The sequence below is a fragment of the Parasteatoda tepidariorum genome, chromosome 5, assembly GCF_982258835.1.
Source record: "Parasteatoda tepidariorum strain Cologne lab strain chromosome 5, Ptep-v5.0, whole genome shotgun sequence".
Classification (NCBI taxonomy): Eukaryota; Metazoa; Arthropoda; class Arachnida; order Araneae; family Theridiidae; genus Parasteatoda; species Parasteatoda tepidariorum.
Window position 1 is genome coordinate 53388774 of NC_141759.1, and position 16681 is coordinate 53405454.

At 27.1% G+C, this 16681-nt stretch overlaps 2 protein-coding genes across 2 annotated transcripts in view; both read left to right on the top strand.

The window, feature by feature from the left end:
- The window catches only part of LOC107452805 (tubulin polyglutamylase TTLL6), a 31127-nt gene extending 21929 nt beyond the window's left edge, over nt 1-9198 (top strand). The window contains exons 9-10 of the mRNA XM_087162780.1: nt 1205-1377; nt 8984-9198. Of these exons, the coding sequence (XP_087018906.1) occupies nt 1205-1377; nt 8984-9131 (321 nt within the window). The 3' untranslated portion in view covers nt 9132-9198. The remainder of the gene's footprint in view (nt 1-1204; nt 1378-8983) is intronic.
- Nucleotides 9199-11023: 1825 nt separating this feature from the next.
- LOC107438454 (inhibin beta chain) overlaps nt 11024-16681 on the top strand; it is a 46884-nt gene continuing 41226 nt past the window's right edge. The window contains exon 1 of the mRNA XM_087163937.1: nt 11024-11401. Within this exon, the coding sequence (XP_087020063.1) occupies nt 11083-11401 (319 nt within the window). The 5' untranslated portion in view covers nt 11024-11082. The remainder of the gene's footprint in view (nt 11402-16681) is intronic.

Here is a 16681-nt window from a genome sequence, read left to right on the forward strand (position 1 = left end):
ATTATTGATTGCGATATTGTTCACATAAATTTGGAACTTGACAATTTCATCATGGAAGAACATTATAATAAATTCGATTTAGGATATTTTTTTAAATTCGTAATTTCCATTACGATAACTAACCATTTCTGCTGATGAAATTGGAACTGGAATGATTCATTATAGGAAAAAAAACATTGTAAAGAGTTAATTAAAAATAATTTAATTAGCAGAGTTATTTAATTTAAAAAATGTACGGATAAAGTTTGGACTTGGAATTTTGTCTTGCAAGAACATTTTTGAAGACCATATAAAAATTCATTTAAAGCTGATATTAAACTGATTTATTTAATTCATAATTTCCATCGCAATAATTTTTGAAGGCTTCAAAACCATAAAGTTTTAATAAATAATTATATTCAATGATTTAGAAGAGTGCACATTTTAGGCAGAGTTATTGGGTTGACCCCAATAAATCTTTAAAAAAAAAAAAAAAAAAAAAAAAACACTTGAAAATCATGCAATATTGTTCATATTCATATTTTTTCAATATATATATATATATATATTAGTTATAAAACTGCTATGGTAAAAGATTTTATGACAAATTAGCAATTTTTAAAGTAGGATTTCTTTCAAAATAAAGCCTTTTCTGTAAATGAAATCTGTTGTGAATGTTAAACTTTGTTTTCATAATTTAATTGATTATAATTTTTCATTGTAGAAATATTTTTATTCACTATCATCATTTTTTATAGTAGAAATTTTCACGCTGCAAGTTGAATGGGATCTTTATTAAAGAATTTTTAAAAAATCGAATTTTTAAGGACGTATAAATTATTTTTATTAAAAAATATGGTTGAAATTTTGTTCCTTTATAAAACTTATCGTATTCAAAAATGTTGTTTACAACTTTTATACATAATAATTTAATATATATTTTATAAAGGAATGACACAAAAGTTATGTGCCTATAGGTAAAACTATATAAATTTATACACTAATAAATTTGACTACTGAATGATAAATTGTAATATTTTTTGAAAAAATCCAAATTATTTCTGAAAAATCTGAATTTTACTGAATAGCAGTTTCATCCCGAAATTTTTTAGGGTTTTTTTTTGAAAAAGAGAAACGGTTGAGGGATGAAATTTTTTTTTAAAAAATCTGATTTTACACCGATTTTTTAAAATTGAAGAACTTAGTAATACCTTCTAATTTGCAGGTTAACCGCACTCCTAGCTTTGGTGCTTCTACGGCAGTTGATCGAGAATTGAAAGAAAATTTAATAAGAAACGTGCTGGACATGATTCTTCTCACACCGAAGCAAATCAAATTTATTAAAGATGAAGAACGCCTAAAATCTTTTCGAAGACTCACTAACTTAAATATGATAAGGTAACATGCTTTAAAAACATGTTTTTGTTTCAATTCAAATCATTCATTTCCTTCTTCAATCAACTTTTAAATTTAAAAAAATTGTGATTTGTTTAGAACCATATATTTTGATAAGTTTCGGGTAGAGAATAATTTTTTCAATTTCATAAAAGAATTTTGTTTGCAAAACATTTATAAGAGAGTAAATAATAAAATTTAAAAGAATTACATCAAAAAATTTAACAACTAATAAAAGAAATGTCATTCCTTTTACTATAAAACCTTTTCATTATTATCAGTTGTTGAAAAGTATTAAAAACTATATTTTCATCCATTATATTAGAAGCATAATGTTTATACAGGGTGTCTCAGTTAAGCGTTTCAGAACTTCTAAGAGGGGTAGGGGGTATCCTGACGACTCGAAATCATATAGCAATGTGGGGTCGGAAATGCTTTCCTGAAGCGGTGACGTACACAGAAGCACCATAACGAAAGGAGACCCGTAAGTGAAAAATCGCTATTGTAATACATTGAAAAAATTATATGGCCTCCTCGGTCACCCGACCTATCATGTTTTGACTTCTGGTGTCATATGAAAACACTGGTTTATGACACCCCTGTTGATAATGCTGGTTGCAAGAATCGCAGTAGCTGCCTGCGAGATATGCCTGGAGTATTGCAGAATGTTCAAATGTCCATGCGCCGGAGATGTGAGGTGTACATTGTAGCCGGGGGCAGAAACTTCGAACACTTACTTTGGCCCATGTACCATATAATTTTTTCAATGTATTATTATAGCGATTTTTTACTTACGGTCTCTTTTTTTATGGTGCGTCTGTGTACGTCACCGCTTCAGGAAAGCATTTCCGACCCCACATTGCTATATGATTTCGAGTCGTCAGGATGCCCCCTACCCCTCTTAGAAGTTCTGAAACGCTTAACAGAGACACCCTGTATTAGAGGCACATTTTGAAAATTTTTTAAATTTTTTAAATTGGTCTTCAATAAATTATAAAAATTTTATAAACTGCAAACTGCTGTGGTTAGTCTAAAAAATTATGAGTGTAAGAAATACATTTGATAGCGTTTTATACACAAGATCTACAACTCATAGTATAAAATTTTTTCACCATAACTTTTCCTTTAAAGAAACGTTTTCATTATCTCTGTTTCTGTGTTTTGAAAATAAGATATATTACATATTTTCCACATTTTCTCTTTTACATAGTTCTTGTTGTTATTCTCTTAGTTAAGATATTATTTAATAGTTTAGAAACGTTTCATTAAAAAAATAGGAAATCAAATCGCTCATAAGACTAAGTTTCTATATGCCAAATATAAATAATACTTCATATACTTTCTCTCATTAATTAAGGATATTCTATATAGTGGTAGTATTTCATTCTTCCAACTATGTTAAAAATGCTAAACGTAAAAGTAAAAAATATTCCATATTTGTTTGCCTTCTGATAAATAAATAAATACTATTTCCGATTTACAATTATTCACGAAAATTATTGTATGTGTAGATGTTTAAAATTTTTTAAGAAGAACTACAAATTCGTTTTACTAAACGACTTACGAATCTAACGAAATGTTTAGGGAGAAATATTTTTAGAAATTACATAATTAAATCACTACAATTAAGGATAATTCGAAAAGTAATTCATTAAAAGACTACAATCATAGTAATTTTTTGACATACGAATGTATTAATTTTTAAAAATAACTTGGCTTTCAACAGTCAAAATGTTAAAATAATTAAAATTTTATATTTTAGATTCAATATTTAAGGAAGTTTAAAATTATATCAAAATTTATGTACAGTGGGTGGCCAAAATAATGAAGACACTTCTATACTAATACATTTTTTTGGTATTTCTCAGGAAATAGTTAAAAAATCCTTTTATAACTTCAAAAGTGTTTAGATCATGCGATTACTTATACATATGAATGAAGTTTAAAGCTTTTAGAGGTTTGAGAGATCGACAATAAATTACAAACGGAAAATAGAGTTTTTGAACATCCGATACAAAACAAAAGTAGCAATCAATTTGTAACTTGTAGCAATAATTTTTGTTATTATATGCAATAATTGCACAAATTTTTATAAGACTAGTTTAAATATTTATGAAGATATAGACATTTTTTAATAAGAAACTAATTTTTTTATCTTTCTTTTTTTGCTATAACTTTGAAAATATTCATTAAAATAAAACAAAATTTTGAGAGCAATTTAAAATTAATTTCAAAATTTGAGCTCTAAAATTTGAAAACAATTCGTGGAAAACTGTGCAATATATAAATAATTAAAGTAGTTCTTTCATACTGCGCATGTGCGGAAAAAATTTAAATTTTTTTCTTCTTAATTTTGTAGTGAATCGTATTTAGAAACTAATGAAAAAAACCGATGTGATTATTTTAGAAATTTAAAAATTTTCGAACAATTTTCTAAACAGTTTTTGTACTTTCTAATAGAAACTCAAAATGATAAGGGGTTTTCTACAAATACTATTTTGTATCATAAGACAAAATTAAATAACAAAGGACGATACCTCACGATAATCATTCATGCACCGAAATATGTATAAGGAATATATGTATAAGGAGCAAAAACATGCAAAATGGAAGATACTTTTAGAGGAGATGATCCCCAACAATGCCAGTGACATTTTTGATAAATCTTGTATAATTGTATAAAATGAAATTTGTGGAAAATCCCTTATTTTGATCATTTTTATTAAAAACCACGAAAACTACTTAGAAAACTGTTTGAAACTTCTTAAATTTTAAAGATATTCAAATCGAATTTTTTTAATTAGTGGACAAATACGATTCACTACAAAATTTTAAAGAAGCATTTTTTTAAACTTTTTCCCGTGCAAGCGTATTATGAAACAACAACTTTAATTACTCATATCTTGTTCAGTTTTAAACAAATTTTTCTTCAATTTTAAAGCAATAATTTTGTTATTAATTTTGAACTGCTCCAGAAATTTTGTTTAATTTTATTTAATATTTTGAAAGATAACAAAAAAAAAACATAAGATTAAAAAATTAGTTTTTTTTGTAAAAATGTTCATATTTTCACAAATATTTAAGCTAGATTTATGAAATTTGATGCTACTATCGGATATAACAACTAAAATAATTGTTACAAGTTAAACGTTTATTGCTACATGTCTTGGCATAGAGTGTTCAAAAGCACTAATTTTCGTTTGCACTTTATAGCCGTTCCTCAAAGCTCTAAAAGCTTTAAATTTCATTGATAAGTATTAGGAAACGCATGACCTAAACATTTCTACACTTATAAAATTATTCTCAAAGTAATTTCTGAGAAAGATCAAAAAAAGTGTTTGCATAGAAGTGTTTCCATAATTTTGTCTAGCCCCGGTAAATGTATAGCATAATTGGCTATAACAGCTTTTTCTTGTTCACACAAATATTAATTTACCTTATGTTGCTGCTATAAATTAATAATCTAAGAATGAAATTGGTATTTCAAGAATCTCCTTATTTCTATATTTTATACTATTAATTAATTATTCAAGGTTTGTATAAACTAATGTAGATTGTTATACCTACGTTAGTCGAAGGAAAGAAAATATGGATTAAAGCTATTTAAAACAGTCATCTTTGTCTTATATTTTAATATCGCATCTTTATAGAAAACGTTTCTAGAAATGATTCTTGCTTAGCTAAAGAAAAAAAAACAAGAAATGAAAGGAAGGGAATCAATGAATCATCAAGTCAAAAATTGGCTAATGGGTGAAACAGCAAATAAGAGAATCAACTTGTTAGTAAATAAAAAGCATATAAACCTTAAAAACTATAATTAGTGATATAACAGACGACAATGATTTGTGTAAGCATTTACATACCCTGACTTACAAGTTGGTTATAGATATTTGTACATAATTTTGAGTTTGAACAAATTAACATACTTCGAATCTGCTTTTAAAAAAAGTTGCAGCCGCAAATAAAGAGTGACTTGATCCTAATTATTATGTACTAATATATCCAATATATTTTAATAAATTTTTCCAATTCAGTTAAAAGATGTTATTGTTCTCAAAGACAACCTAACTCAATTTCAATCAAATTTTAACTGAAAACCTAAATTAATCGTTGCAATCGAATGTTTCACTTCAATTTAACTCCATAAAATACTAAGAAGAAACAGCTTTTATACGTTTCAAAAATTTCATTAATGAACCTTTTAATAAAATGTTTTATCAGTAAGTGATTTTAATCTTTATTATTTCTAAGTATATTATAAAAGTAACAAGTTATGACTTAACAAAAAGCTTTGATACTGAAATAAGTAAAATATTTCAAAAAGTGGAGAAAATCGATTAGTGCAGTGAATTGTTCTGTTCATTGCCCATAAATATAATTATTTAACAACATACTATTTGTGGATCTACAATACTTATAAAACTAATGCCTGCATTGTTTAGTTTAATAATTATTTTTATTGTAGTTCAGTTATTAAAAATTTATTAATTTAAAAACTATTAGTTTAATAATGACAATTTATGTAGTTTAATACAAGACAGTGATTTTTAAATTCTACATACCATTCCAAAATTGATATTTCATTGCTTTCAATTATTCACAGACTGTTACAAATGCAATGTTCTTTTATTTATTATGTTATAAATATTTTGTTTCTATATTCATTATATCGCATTCATTATCTAAATGATTCATAGTCGTAAAAAGAAATGTTATTTCTGAAAACATACATCAAAAGTATTGTTAATATACCTCATTTATACAACAAACAAATATTTCAAGTTAGATGACTGCCAATTTTTCTTTCAAAAAAGTTTTTCTTCCCTGTTAAGTTTGGAAATTTGATTTCATTTCTGAGAAATTTCCCAAAAACTCATTTTATTTATTTATTTTCTTATTATTTTTACATAATTTGACAGTACGTACATTTGAAAACACTCAGTAAGGGTCCTGCAAGCACTAATAGTCTTTCGATGATATTTTAATATACTGCGGAATTTTCTTAATGAGTTTAAAATAATATTTTCATAAGAAGATGAAAGAAGCCGAAGAATGACTATTACTTCAGATGATAAGGGCAAGAAGAAGGGCAAAAATGACTAAAGCATATAAAAAAAAGAATAATGAATTAGTCTGTTTGATATTTTATTAACACCGAAATAATAAAACAGTAAACATATTAATACGGTTCAAAACTCCACTAAGTACAAGTTGACATATCAGCTTTTGAAAGATACTTAGAAATGGCAATTTTTCATATTTTTACTACTTTATTTAATCTAAAATAATCTCTAACTTCAGATTAAGTATGAACTGATATTTAAAATGTAAGTAGTAAAATCTCTTCCCCTCTGTTATAAGTATGTTTATCATAGTACAATTTTGTCTGTTTCAAGCTGTAATAAAATCTCTAAAATAAACTGATTATAATCTAATTTTATTTCAAGTTTTATCAAATACCAGCATGGAAGAAATCATTAAATTTAGTAACATACGCTAAAATTAAATTCGATCTTCCTCCTGATAATGAATTTATTTCACTTTATCATATAATGTGTGGCCTCTTGTATTTCTCGATTGATGCACAGACTTAAAGATAACTTTTCGCACATTCTGATATTTATAAGAAAAAAACTGTGCATATTTATAAGACAGTTCACTAGTTTCAACTAATTTAACTAGTATTTTAACAGCATGTATAAAACTAATATAGTTCCCGTTAGACGCAAAATATAATTGAGTTTTTTCATTAAAAAATGATTAGCTCTCGAGATGTGCATTAGCTCAATAATTAGATTTTTATCATTTAATTATCCAAAAACTTTCAAAAAATTCCATAGAATTTACATCTGTAATGTATACTGTTAAAGTTCAAATCAAATCAATTGAAAATTAAAGAAGTCGTGTCTTGAGAGAATGTGAAAAATGTTATTTTAAGAAAAGAATCAGTAAAGTTTTCGTATTTAGCCTACACACGCGTCAATTTAATACAAAATCAATTGCATTTTTTTCATTTATGCGTTTCAACATTTTGCATTTAGGACAATGTGCAGCAAACTATCAAATTATGCATAAATGAAAAAATATGCTTCATTTTTTTAAGACTTTATTTATTTATTTTCTTAATTTTACAATGGCTTCCCATTAACATCGTTATTGTCGTATTGAATATAACAGATAACACTTTTATATTCTAAGCACAAATAATTACAAAAAAAAGCAACTCAAGTATTTAATTTTTCTTTTACGTTTTGAAACATCTAAATAATTCAAAAAGTTTCAGAAACTTTTCATCATATGATTATAATTATTTATGTAAACCTTTAAAATATTTGGTAAAAATGAAAGGTTTTCTTTGAGGGAAATTGAGTTGATGACATTCGTCAAGAATCCTGCTTGAAAAATATCGAATCTTAAGAATGTGGTTCCATTATAAGAGCAGTGGAATGCTTCGTTTCCTGCCTGTTATCGCTCACAAAACCCCCCAGAAATCTTTTCACTAATACGAATCTGTTAGTGGGTCTGTTAGTAAATCCGATGTTTATTGCTAATGTTTTCTTACTATGTAATTTTCAACTCTAAGTGTTCCATTTTTTAGATAAATACGAGCCTCACGTTTCAAAGGTTTCGTGTAGTTAAAAACCTTTTTTCAATTCCTACTATTAATTCACACTCTCCTATATATATTTATATATCTTGTTCAAATTTTCAATTCTTAATAAAATACTTTTTATTCATCCACCCAAGTTCAAATACATTTTTTTAAACTCGTAGTGGATGACACTTGATGTTAATACAGTTTTTTCCAAATATTAATTCATTGATTAAATTTAATTGATTAATTTTAGTTTCATACGGGAGGAAAAAAATTTCTCTTATATAAGATATTTCGCAGGATATAAATTTAGGAATAAATACCGTCAGTGGTGATGCGTGCAGATCGTTGGAAAAAAAATTTCTTTTCCAGATTCTTTTTTCATTCTGGGTTCTCGTTTGAGTCAAGGATGGGACAAAATGAAACATGTGAACAAATTATGTTACTATGCACTACAATAATCATGGGCATCAATAGTACGTAAGATGCAAGGTAGCACTGTAGATTATGCAGAAATATATCTAGGACCCAAACTCTTCGCAGCAGGTCAAGCAAATGTCGCCTTGAGTCGTGGTGTTAAATCATTAGATGGACTATTATTTGAAGAACTGGACTGCTCGAAATGAGAGATGGGTAGAATGAGAAATTTTTGACCACCATCATCTTCATAAATTAGAAACAGAAAAAAAAAATAGAAAGCGATTAAATAGTACTAACAAACAAAAATAGTAGTCCAACACCATATATAGAAAGGAAAATGGAAAATTGCAAGAAATTAGCTTTCTATTTTGCTACTTAACATTGTGGTTCTGTCATATGTATATACATACTTATATTAATTGTAATTATTTAATAAAAAATAACTAAAATAAAATTTTTCTTTGTTCACCTAAATAGGAATTGACTTTAAAAAATATTTTATATTACTTTTTTTAAAGAAATATATACACAGATTTTTTAAAACTTCCTCATAACTTGTTCATCGATAAATTAAATTATTTTTCAATTTTCCAGGAGTCTAACACCCAAAGAACAAGCATTGTATGAGTATCAAGAGCGTAAAGAGAATCGGATGTGTGGTAACTTCAAGAAGATTTATCCAGTGCAAGACAGAAAATATGATAATATATATGAAACTGCATTCAGAGTTTCAAAGTATTAAGGCAGAGAAACATATGTCTTAAGTTTTGAAAACTGTTTAAAATAAAATAAAATCATTGACAATTGAAGTGCTTAATTTGTGCGAAATAAAATAAAATCATTGACAATTGAAGTGCTTAATTTGTGAGAAATAAAATAAAATCATTGACAATTGAAGTACTTAATTCGCGAGAAATAAAAAAAGGAATCGCGAATTAAGTACACTTATGTTAGTATGACAATCGAAAAAAAAAATTTAGGACAAAACAATCGATTAAAAAAATACAAAATATTTCAAAATCTTAATTTTTTTTTAAAAATTATTTAAGATTTTACAGTGAAATAAACTGAAAGTTTACTAAATTATTATTGTCTATGATGCTTTTTTAAGAGTAAAATACTATGAAAAACGAACTTTGAAAAAGCGATTCTATAAAATTCTATTCCATAAAATAATTCTAGAAAAAAGGGAAATTATTATCTCTTATTTATATCAGAGTTCGAGTACAAACGAAATTACCCAGAAGGTTTCAATTTTAAAATTTATTTAACTGTACCCTCAATAATATTAGCTCTTTAATGGTAAACTATTTCATCAAACGCTTTTTCTGAAAATAATGCACAAATATAAAGAAGAAGAGTCTATCTATAATATTTTTGTTAGTTAGACACTAGTAAAATGTATGCTACTGAGGTGTATTATAGAAAAAGATTTTTCAAATTTCATCAAATTTCAAAAAGAAGGGAAAAGAAAAAGATGTCACTGTTTAATTTGACTGAAATTTAATTTAATTAAAAATATTTTTTGTAAATATGTGACCAGAGTGACTGTTTATCAATTTGAAATTTTGCATTTGAAATTTTTTTTCTTCCAATTAACCTTACAAACTTAAAAATATTTTACATTTACCAGACTGTTCATACTGAATATTAACTAACAGACTATTTACTAAGAGTTTAAACTAATTTTAGTGATAGGGAAGAAGTTTTAAGTTTAAAAAAAGGTTTTCTTTGTTTGTTAAATAAAAGAAATAGGGCACAATATTAGTAAGTGAATAAAATCTAAAGCAACACTGATTTTTTGTAAAAGAACTTGTTTGCTAGTTAACTTGAAGTAATTAACACCAAAAGTTCTGGTTATCAAACACATAATTCAATTCAAAAAGTTCGAATACAAATATTTAGGCTCTAATATTTTGGTAAAACTAAGTTTCAGTTTGAATGTTTGATGTATTTTATATAAAATATTGAGAAATCGCATTTTAAAAGAAATTGTTGTGATGTGCATAATTACGAAGTGTATAATGTATTAAAAAAATTAAGGCTTATCTTCAATTCAATTTTCGCATTAACCGGTATTTAAAAGGCGTGATTTACGTAATAAAACTTGTTTCTTACATTATACTGCAGTGCCGTGTCTTTTTAAGAAAAGCAGAAAATATTAAAATGCATGTATTTGTCTGTTACTATAATATAAATGTTATAAATATGATACTGTAGTTGCTGTTGATATTTATCGTTTCAGCAACAGCTACTATACACTGAATAAATTTTTACTAAGGAGGATATAGAGCATACCAGAACAATAAGTATTTATTTATTTATTTATTATGATTCATTCCATAATCATACAGAAAATTTATGATTCTGAAGTAAAGAGGAAAGAAAAAAAATAAGATGAGGGGAAATATTTTTTTATGCTTTTTATCTTATCGACATTTTTCATTATCATTGTCACTTTCATAACTAATGAATGCTTAAAAATGTTTCCCACCGACATGGTGACATAGTTTTTAAAAGCAATTAAAGGTTTTTGTCGATAAGGCGGGCGGAGTTTTAGGCAATAGAAACACCCTATAATTTATTCTAACGCCGCCAGCTGGTGCGGCGATCGCAAGAGCCGGAGAAAATCTCATATAATAGAGATGATCCTCCTCTCTAAAGATTCATGAAACACGTCCAGTACGTCCGCGATGATTCTCGCTTTCATAATCATGTTTCTCATGTGGCGAAGAATACTGACCACATGTCCAGAGTGCGCGGTGAATGACCAGCAACAGGCAGCGAGATTGAAATTAGAAGCTATCAAACAACAAATATTATCAAAACTGCATTTGCAAGAGAAACCTAATATTACGACCCCCCTTGCGAGGGAGGTTGCTTTGGAGGCTTTGAGAAGGACACAAGGTGGGATACCGGACGAGGCCGGACGTCCTCCGGAGGAAAACGAAACCGGCATCAGGGACGATTATTACGCCCGCACCTCCGAAATCATCGCTTTCGCAGAGCCTGGTGAGTAGATAATTGAATCTTCTCCCCACGTGGCTTTATAGTGATGCAATACTTTTAATTACATACGTGAATTTTAAATGACTGTATTGTGTGCTCATTAGGAAGTCCGAGGAACTGTAAAAATAGTTCAGGTAAGTAAAACAATTTTAAGGTTTTATAGAATCATTTATTTTTGGTCTGATAAAATTAAATCGAAATTAATGGCAACTGCATGGATTTTAAGTAAATAAAAATATTTTTTACAAAGGAAAAAAGAATAGGTTATTTGGATAATTTCACCATTTGTGTGTACAGCGCATAATGAGTGCAAATTATTTTATATTGTCGTCAAATATCATTTTGAGTGAAATTTCTTTATACCAAGTGTGTATAAAAATAGCATTATTGATAATTATAATATAGCATACAACAAATAAATTTGTAATTCTAAAAATTAATAATTATAATTAAATATAATTCCTAAATGTCTTACATGTGAATTGCCTGTAATCACAATTGTTCAAAAGTAGGATCACAGATAAAATGTAAAGAGATCAAAATTAAAAAGCGATTACCTTGAATAACTTGTAATTTAATGGGCAAATTTTCACAAACTAGTGATTCGAGAGCCTAACTTTAAACTTGCGAATTTATTTGTGTAGAGGGAAAAGTTAACGAAATCAAACACAAAAACGTACTTTTTCTAAATTTTTCGACCTTTTTCTTAAATCCCTTTTCTTTATTTCGTTTAGATAGAGACTATTACCATTTTGAAACATCTCATTAAGTTTCTAGACAGAAACCTATTTTGAAAAAAGATTTTTAAAAAACTTTTGATAAATAACGTTTCGTAAATGTATAAAGAAAAATTTTGATTGTGTCTTAAAATTGTTAACGTTATATATAAATTCTTTGGGGCAATATAGTGATATGCCACACTTTTTAAGAAGGTGACCTTTTTGCATAATACTGTTTTCTAGTTCTAGTAACGCACTTTACAAGTTTTAGGAATTTCTCCAAAATAATAGCACAATACACAGAAAAATAATTATTTCTAAGAAGAATTTACAATGCTAGTTAAAAAGTAGAATGCATTTATTAAAAGTATCTATTCAAATTGTTTTTTTATTTAGATTTGTCAATTTTTTAACTGCTTCTGTTTAAAAAATACAAAGTGAAAGCATTTTGAATGCAAAAGCGTAGCGTCGTTAATAATTTTAAAAGAGATCATTGAAGAAATAGTAAAGATGTAAAACTCTTATCAGTTAGCAACTGTGAAAATTGTTCTTGAATCCTCAAAAAATTAAGAATAAGAACTAAAAAATTAACGACAGAAATCCTCTCATTTAAGAAGATTAAGAAATTTCGAAGGATATCACACAAAAATAAATTGCATGCAAATTTTTAAAAACTTCAATTTTGAGATAATATCAATTGCATGTTTAAATATCATTTGCATAGTTTTACTAGTTAATTTTTTTCAGTAAATTAAACTATATCTAAAAATCATCTGAAACTTCAAATCGTAAAATAAAATTTTAAATTTAATCAATTCATTAACTTAACTTTTGTGATTCAGAATAAGTTTGCTAAAATGCACAAGAGTGATTTGAATTTTTATTTTTGAACTTCTATTTTTAAATTTCCAAGGTAAATCTTTAAGTTTTATGTGGGATAAATTTAAAAATTTAACTATGTGATGGTAATATAGTCCAGATTAAAAATTTAAACATTTAACAGTCAGTTTACTCATAATTTGTTAAACATTAATTTACGCACATAAATGATTCGAAGGTAAAAATAATCAGCTAAATATTTATAAATATTATTTGTCTATTGATAACAAGATGCCGGGATAAATCAAACTGATTAAAAGTGAAATCTTTAACGTTCCCAAAGTTAGAACATAATAATTCCAAATCAGTAAATATCTTCATTTCTGTAAAACTATCAAAAATTTAAATTCTTGACGCATTAAAGATATAAAATAACGCTAAGTAAGTTAACGACCTCGAAGCCAAACGCAAGTATGCAACGCACAATAACTACAGTTTTTAGTCCCAATAATCTAAATTATTTGTCACTGAAAAATATAAAAGATCTTAATTTGACCACATTTGAGAGTTTTTCAAAATGCAACAAAGATCAATAAATAGCAAATCGTACAATAGCTATTATGGTGTTATTTGATTCTTAATTTTTTATTTTGTACCAACATTTACATTACCATTTTACTTTATATAAACACATTTATTAAAGTTTAAATTTAAATCAATTCAAATATCTTTGTTCAGAGAATGTGCTTACAAGGAGCTCGTATTTAACTATTTAAAAACCTTTACTGATTTTAAAACGTTCGTTTCCTTTTTTTTTAACACTCCTGGGAGTTTTCATTATTAATACATAATTAAATATTGAAGGAGAAGATGCCAAGAAGAAAATTTCTAAATAATTGTCGTTAAATTCTTTCTCATTATATTTACCTGCTCTACAACACTATTATCTTGGCTGATTTAACTTCTAAAGCGATTCTTTCATTGTTTTTTGGCAGAATCAACGGGTATCTCTTTCATAAATAGCAAAGACTTTTTTTTTGTCAAGTAATAAATCGATTTTTTGAAACCTTAATTAACTCTTTTTTTTCATTGCCTTTTTAATTTTGAGTTATGAAATACAGAAACATTTAGACAAATTGTAAATGCAAGGTTGTCTTTTTGGGGGGCATTTTTCTGGATTTTTCATCATTAATTCATAATTTTAATTTTGAGAAGAGATGTTTTGACAAAACATCATTAGTTCATGTTTTTCATTCATAGAAAATAGATTTAAACAAAATTTATAGTATATCATAAACAGTGTACGAACGCTAAAAAACGGACTACCCTTAACTTTTGATCTAATGATCGTATCTTCACTTCCTCGAACTCCTTCTTAATGGATTTTAAATCACGAAATTAGACACAAAAATGTACTTTCTCTGAATAAACATAATTTTTTTTCAAGGGATTTAGATTTCTGACCCCCAAAATATAACGAGTAGCGTCAATCAAGGAAATATGGTCCCCATAGTTTAGTTTGGAGAGTGATCCAAAGCTTGAACCCCTTATTTAAATAATTGTTCATTTTACTTTTTGTCTATTTCGCCATATCTCGAAAAAATTTTAAGCGAATGGAAAAATTTTACACCCAGATATAAAATTCGTTCCATGCAAAAAATTTATTTTAGTAAATATTTATTATTTTTTATTATTTTATTTAATAACAGTCGAAAAGATTTTGAATCATAAGGTATACAATTTTTTACTTCGTTTTAAAGTATGTCGTAAGGTACATGGTAAAATACAAAATTGAAGCAAAATCGAGCAAATAGTTCTTGAGAAATCAAATTCTAAGGAAATCGTGTATTTGAAATTTTATTTCTCAGAAATTACTCAACCGATTCATGTAGAATTACATACTTTGAAACAATGTAAAAAATTGTGTACCTTACAGTTCAAAAAGTTTTCGACTGTTATTAAATAAAATAATAAATATTTACTGAAATAAATTTTTTCCAAGGAATTTTATCATTGGGTGCAAAATTTTTTAATTCGCGTAAAAAACTCTCGAGATATGGAGATATACGCAAAAAGTAAAATTAACGTTAAGGGATCCAAACTTTGGAATGCTCTTCTGACCAAACTATGGGCATCACATTTTCCAGATTACGGCTACTCCTTATATTTTGGGGGTTAGAAATCCAAATCCGTTGAAAAAAAAAGGTATGTTTTTCCAGAGAAAGTGTAGTTTTTTTGCCTAATTTCTTAACTAAAAATACAATCTGAATTCAATAATTTGAGGTCACCTACTCTAACTATTACGGAATGAATCCTAGAACATGAAGATCCAATCACTAGATCAAAAGTTATTCAGAGTTGTCAGTTTTTTTTTTATTTGCATCCTGTACATTTAAAAAACATTATTTTTTTAAAAGGAAAATAGCATTCCTTGCTTTGAAACATCAGGTGAGCACTGACAGCTGAAAAATTACTAAAATCAAATCACGTAATTTTCGCTCATTGGTATTTTCAGGTGTTTTTAAAATCCAGCAATAAAGTAAACAGGCTAGGAAAACATTCAAAAACGATTTTTTTTTTTATGTATAAATAGCTTCCCGCAGTGAAATCAATTTAAATTTATTATTACTTTTTTTAATTCTCATAAATTATTTCAAATGTCAATATATTGGAGAGAAATTTTCATATAATACCAATATTTTTTTCCCAATGCCCGCCTGGGAAATGACCTTTCGTCATACAGGCACCTGAAGGGCAGATTTGTTGGCCACTTTTGCTCCCGCAGTAAGGACAGACAGTACAGAGAATGAAAGAACATCCATGGCTTGCTCGGGATTTGAACCCAGAACCTTTCTAATGCAAGGCCAGTTCCCTGACCCCTAGACGTGCCGGTTGGCTAATACCAATATGATAAGGCACAGAGCATTGTCGTTAGACAAATCGAATTATCTGAAATTGAGTGGACATGCAAAAATTTGTACAGATTTTCTTATAGTCCTTAATTACGAAGAAAACCTAATTTCAGATTATTCAATTAGATACAGATTTTATTCATATTATCAAAACTCGAAATATAGTCACTGTGTCCAAAGAGGCTGTTGTGTACCAGTGTTCCGTATTATTTAAACGAAGAAATACACAGAGAATTTCATAGCTGAAAATTTTGTAAAATCTTACATCCTTGATGATATTTGAATGAGAATTTTTGAACTAGATAGTGATAACTAATAGTTAGCATTTAACATTAGCATTTGATATTTTTTCAATATTTAATCAATCACCAAACAAAATGAAGAAATTCGTTCAAAAAAATATTTTGAATGTAATGAAAATAAAAGAATGAGGTTCCTTAAACAATTTTGGATGAATTCGCCCGAACTTTGCTATTTAACCTTAAGAATACGTACTGCATCTTGGGAAATAGATTATAATAAGCATTTTCCCAGCTAACTTTTTATTGTCATTGAGACTGAAGATTATTTTGGATCAAAATATATAAAACCTTCATATGATAAGAAATGTGATTTTGATTACTGTTACTTAAAAATTAATTAAAGACGGTCTAATGAAATCTGTGTTTTTTATATTCTTTTGATTATATGTGATTGATAAATAGAGTTTATTTTCTAAACATTATAAGTTTTATAAATAAAATTAAAGTGGCGTGGAGAAGGGCGTTTGTACAGTCCACAGAAAGATAGCAAATAATGAATAATCATAAAATCTTCTTACATGGACAAGTTTT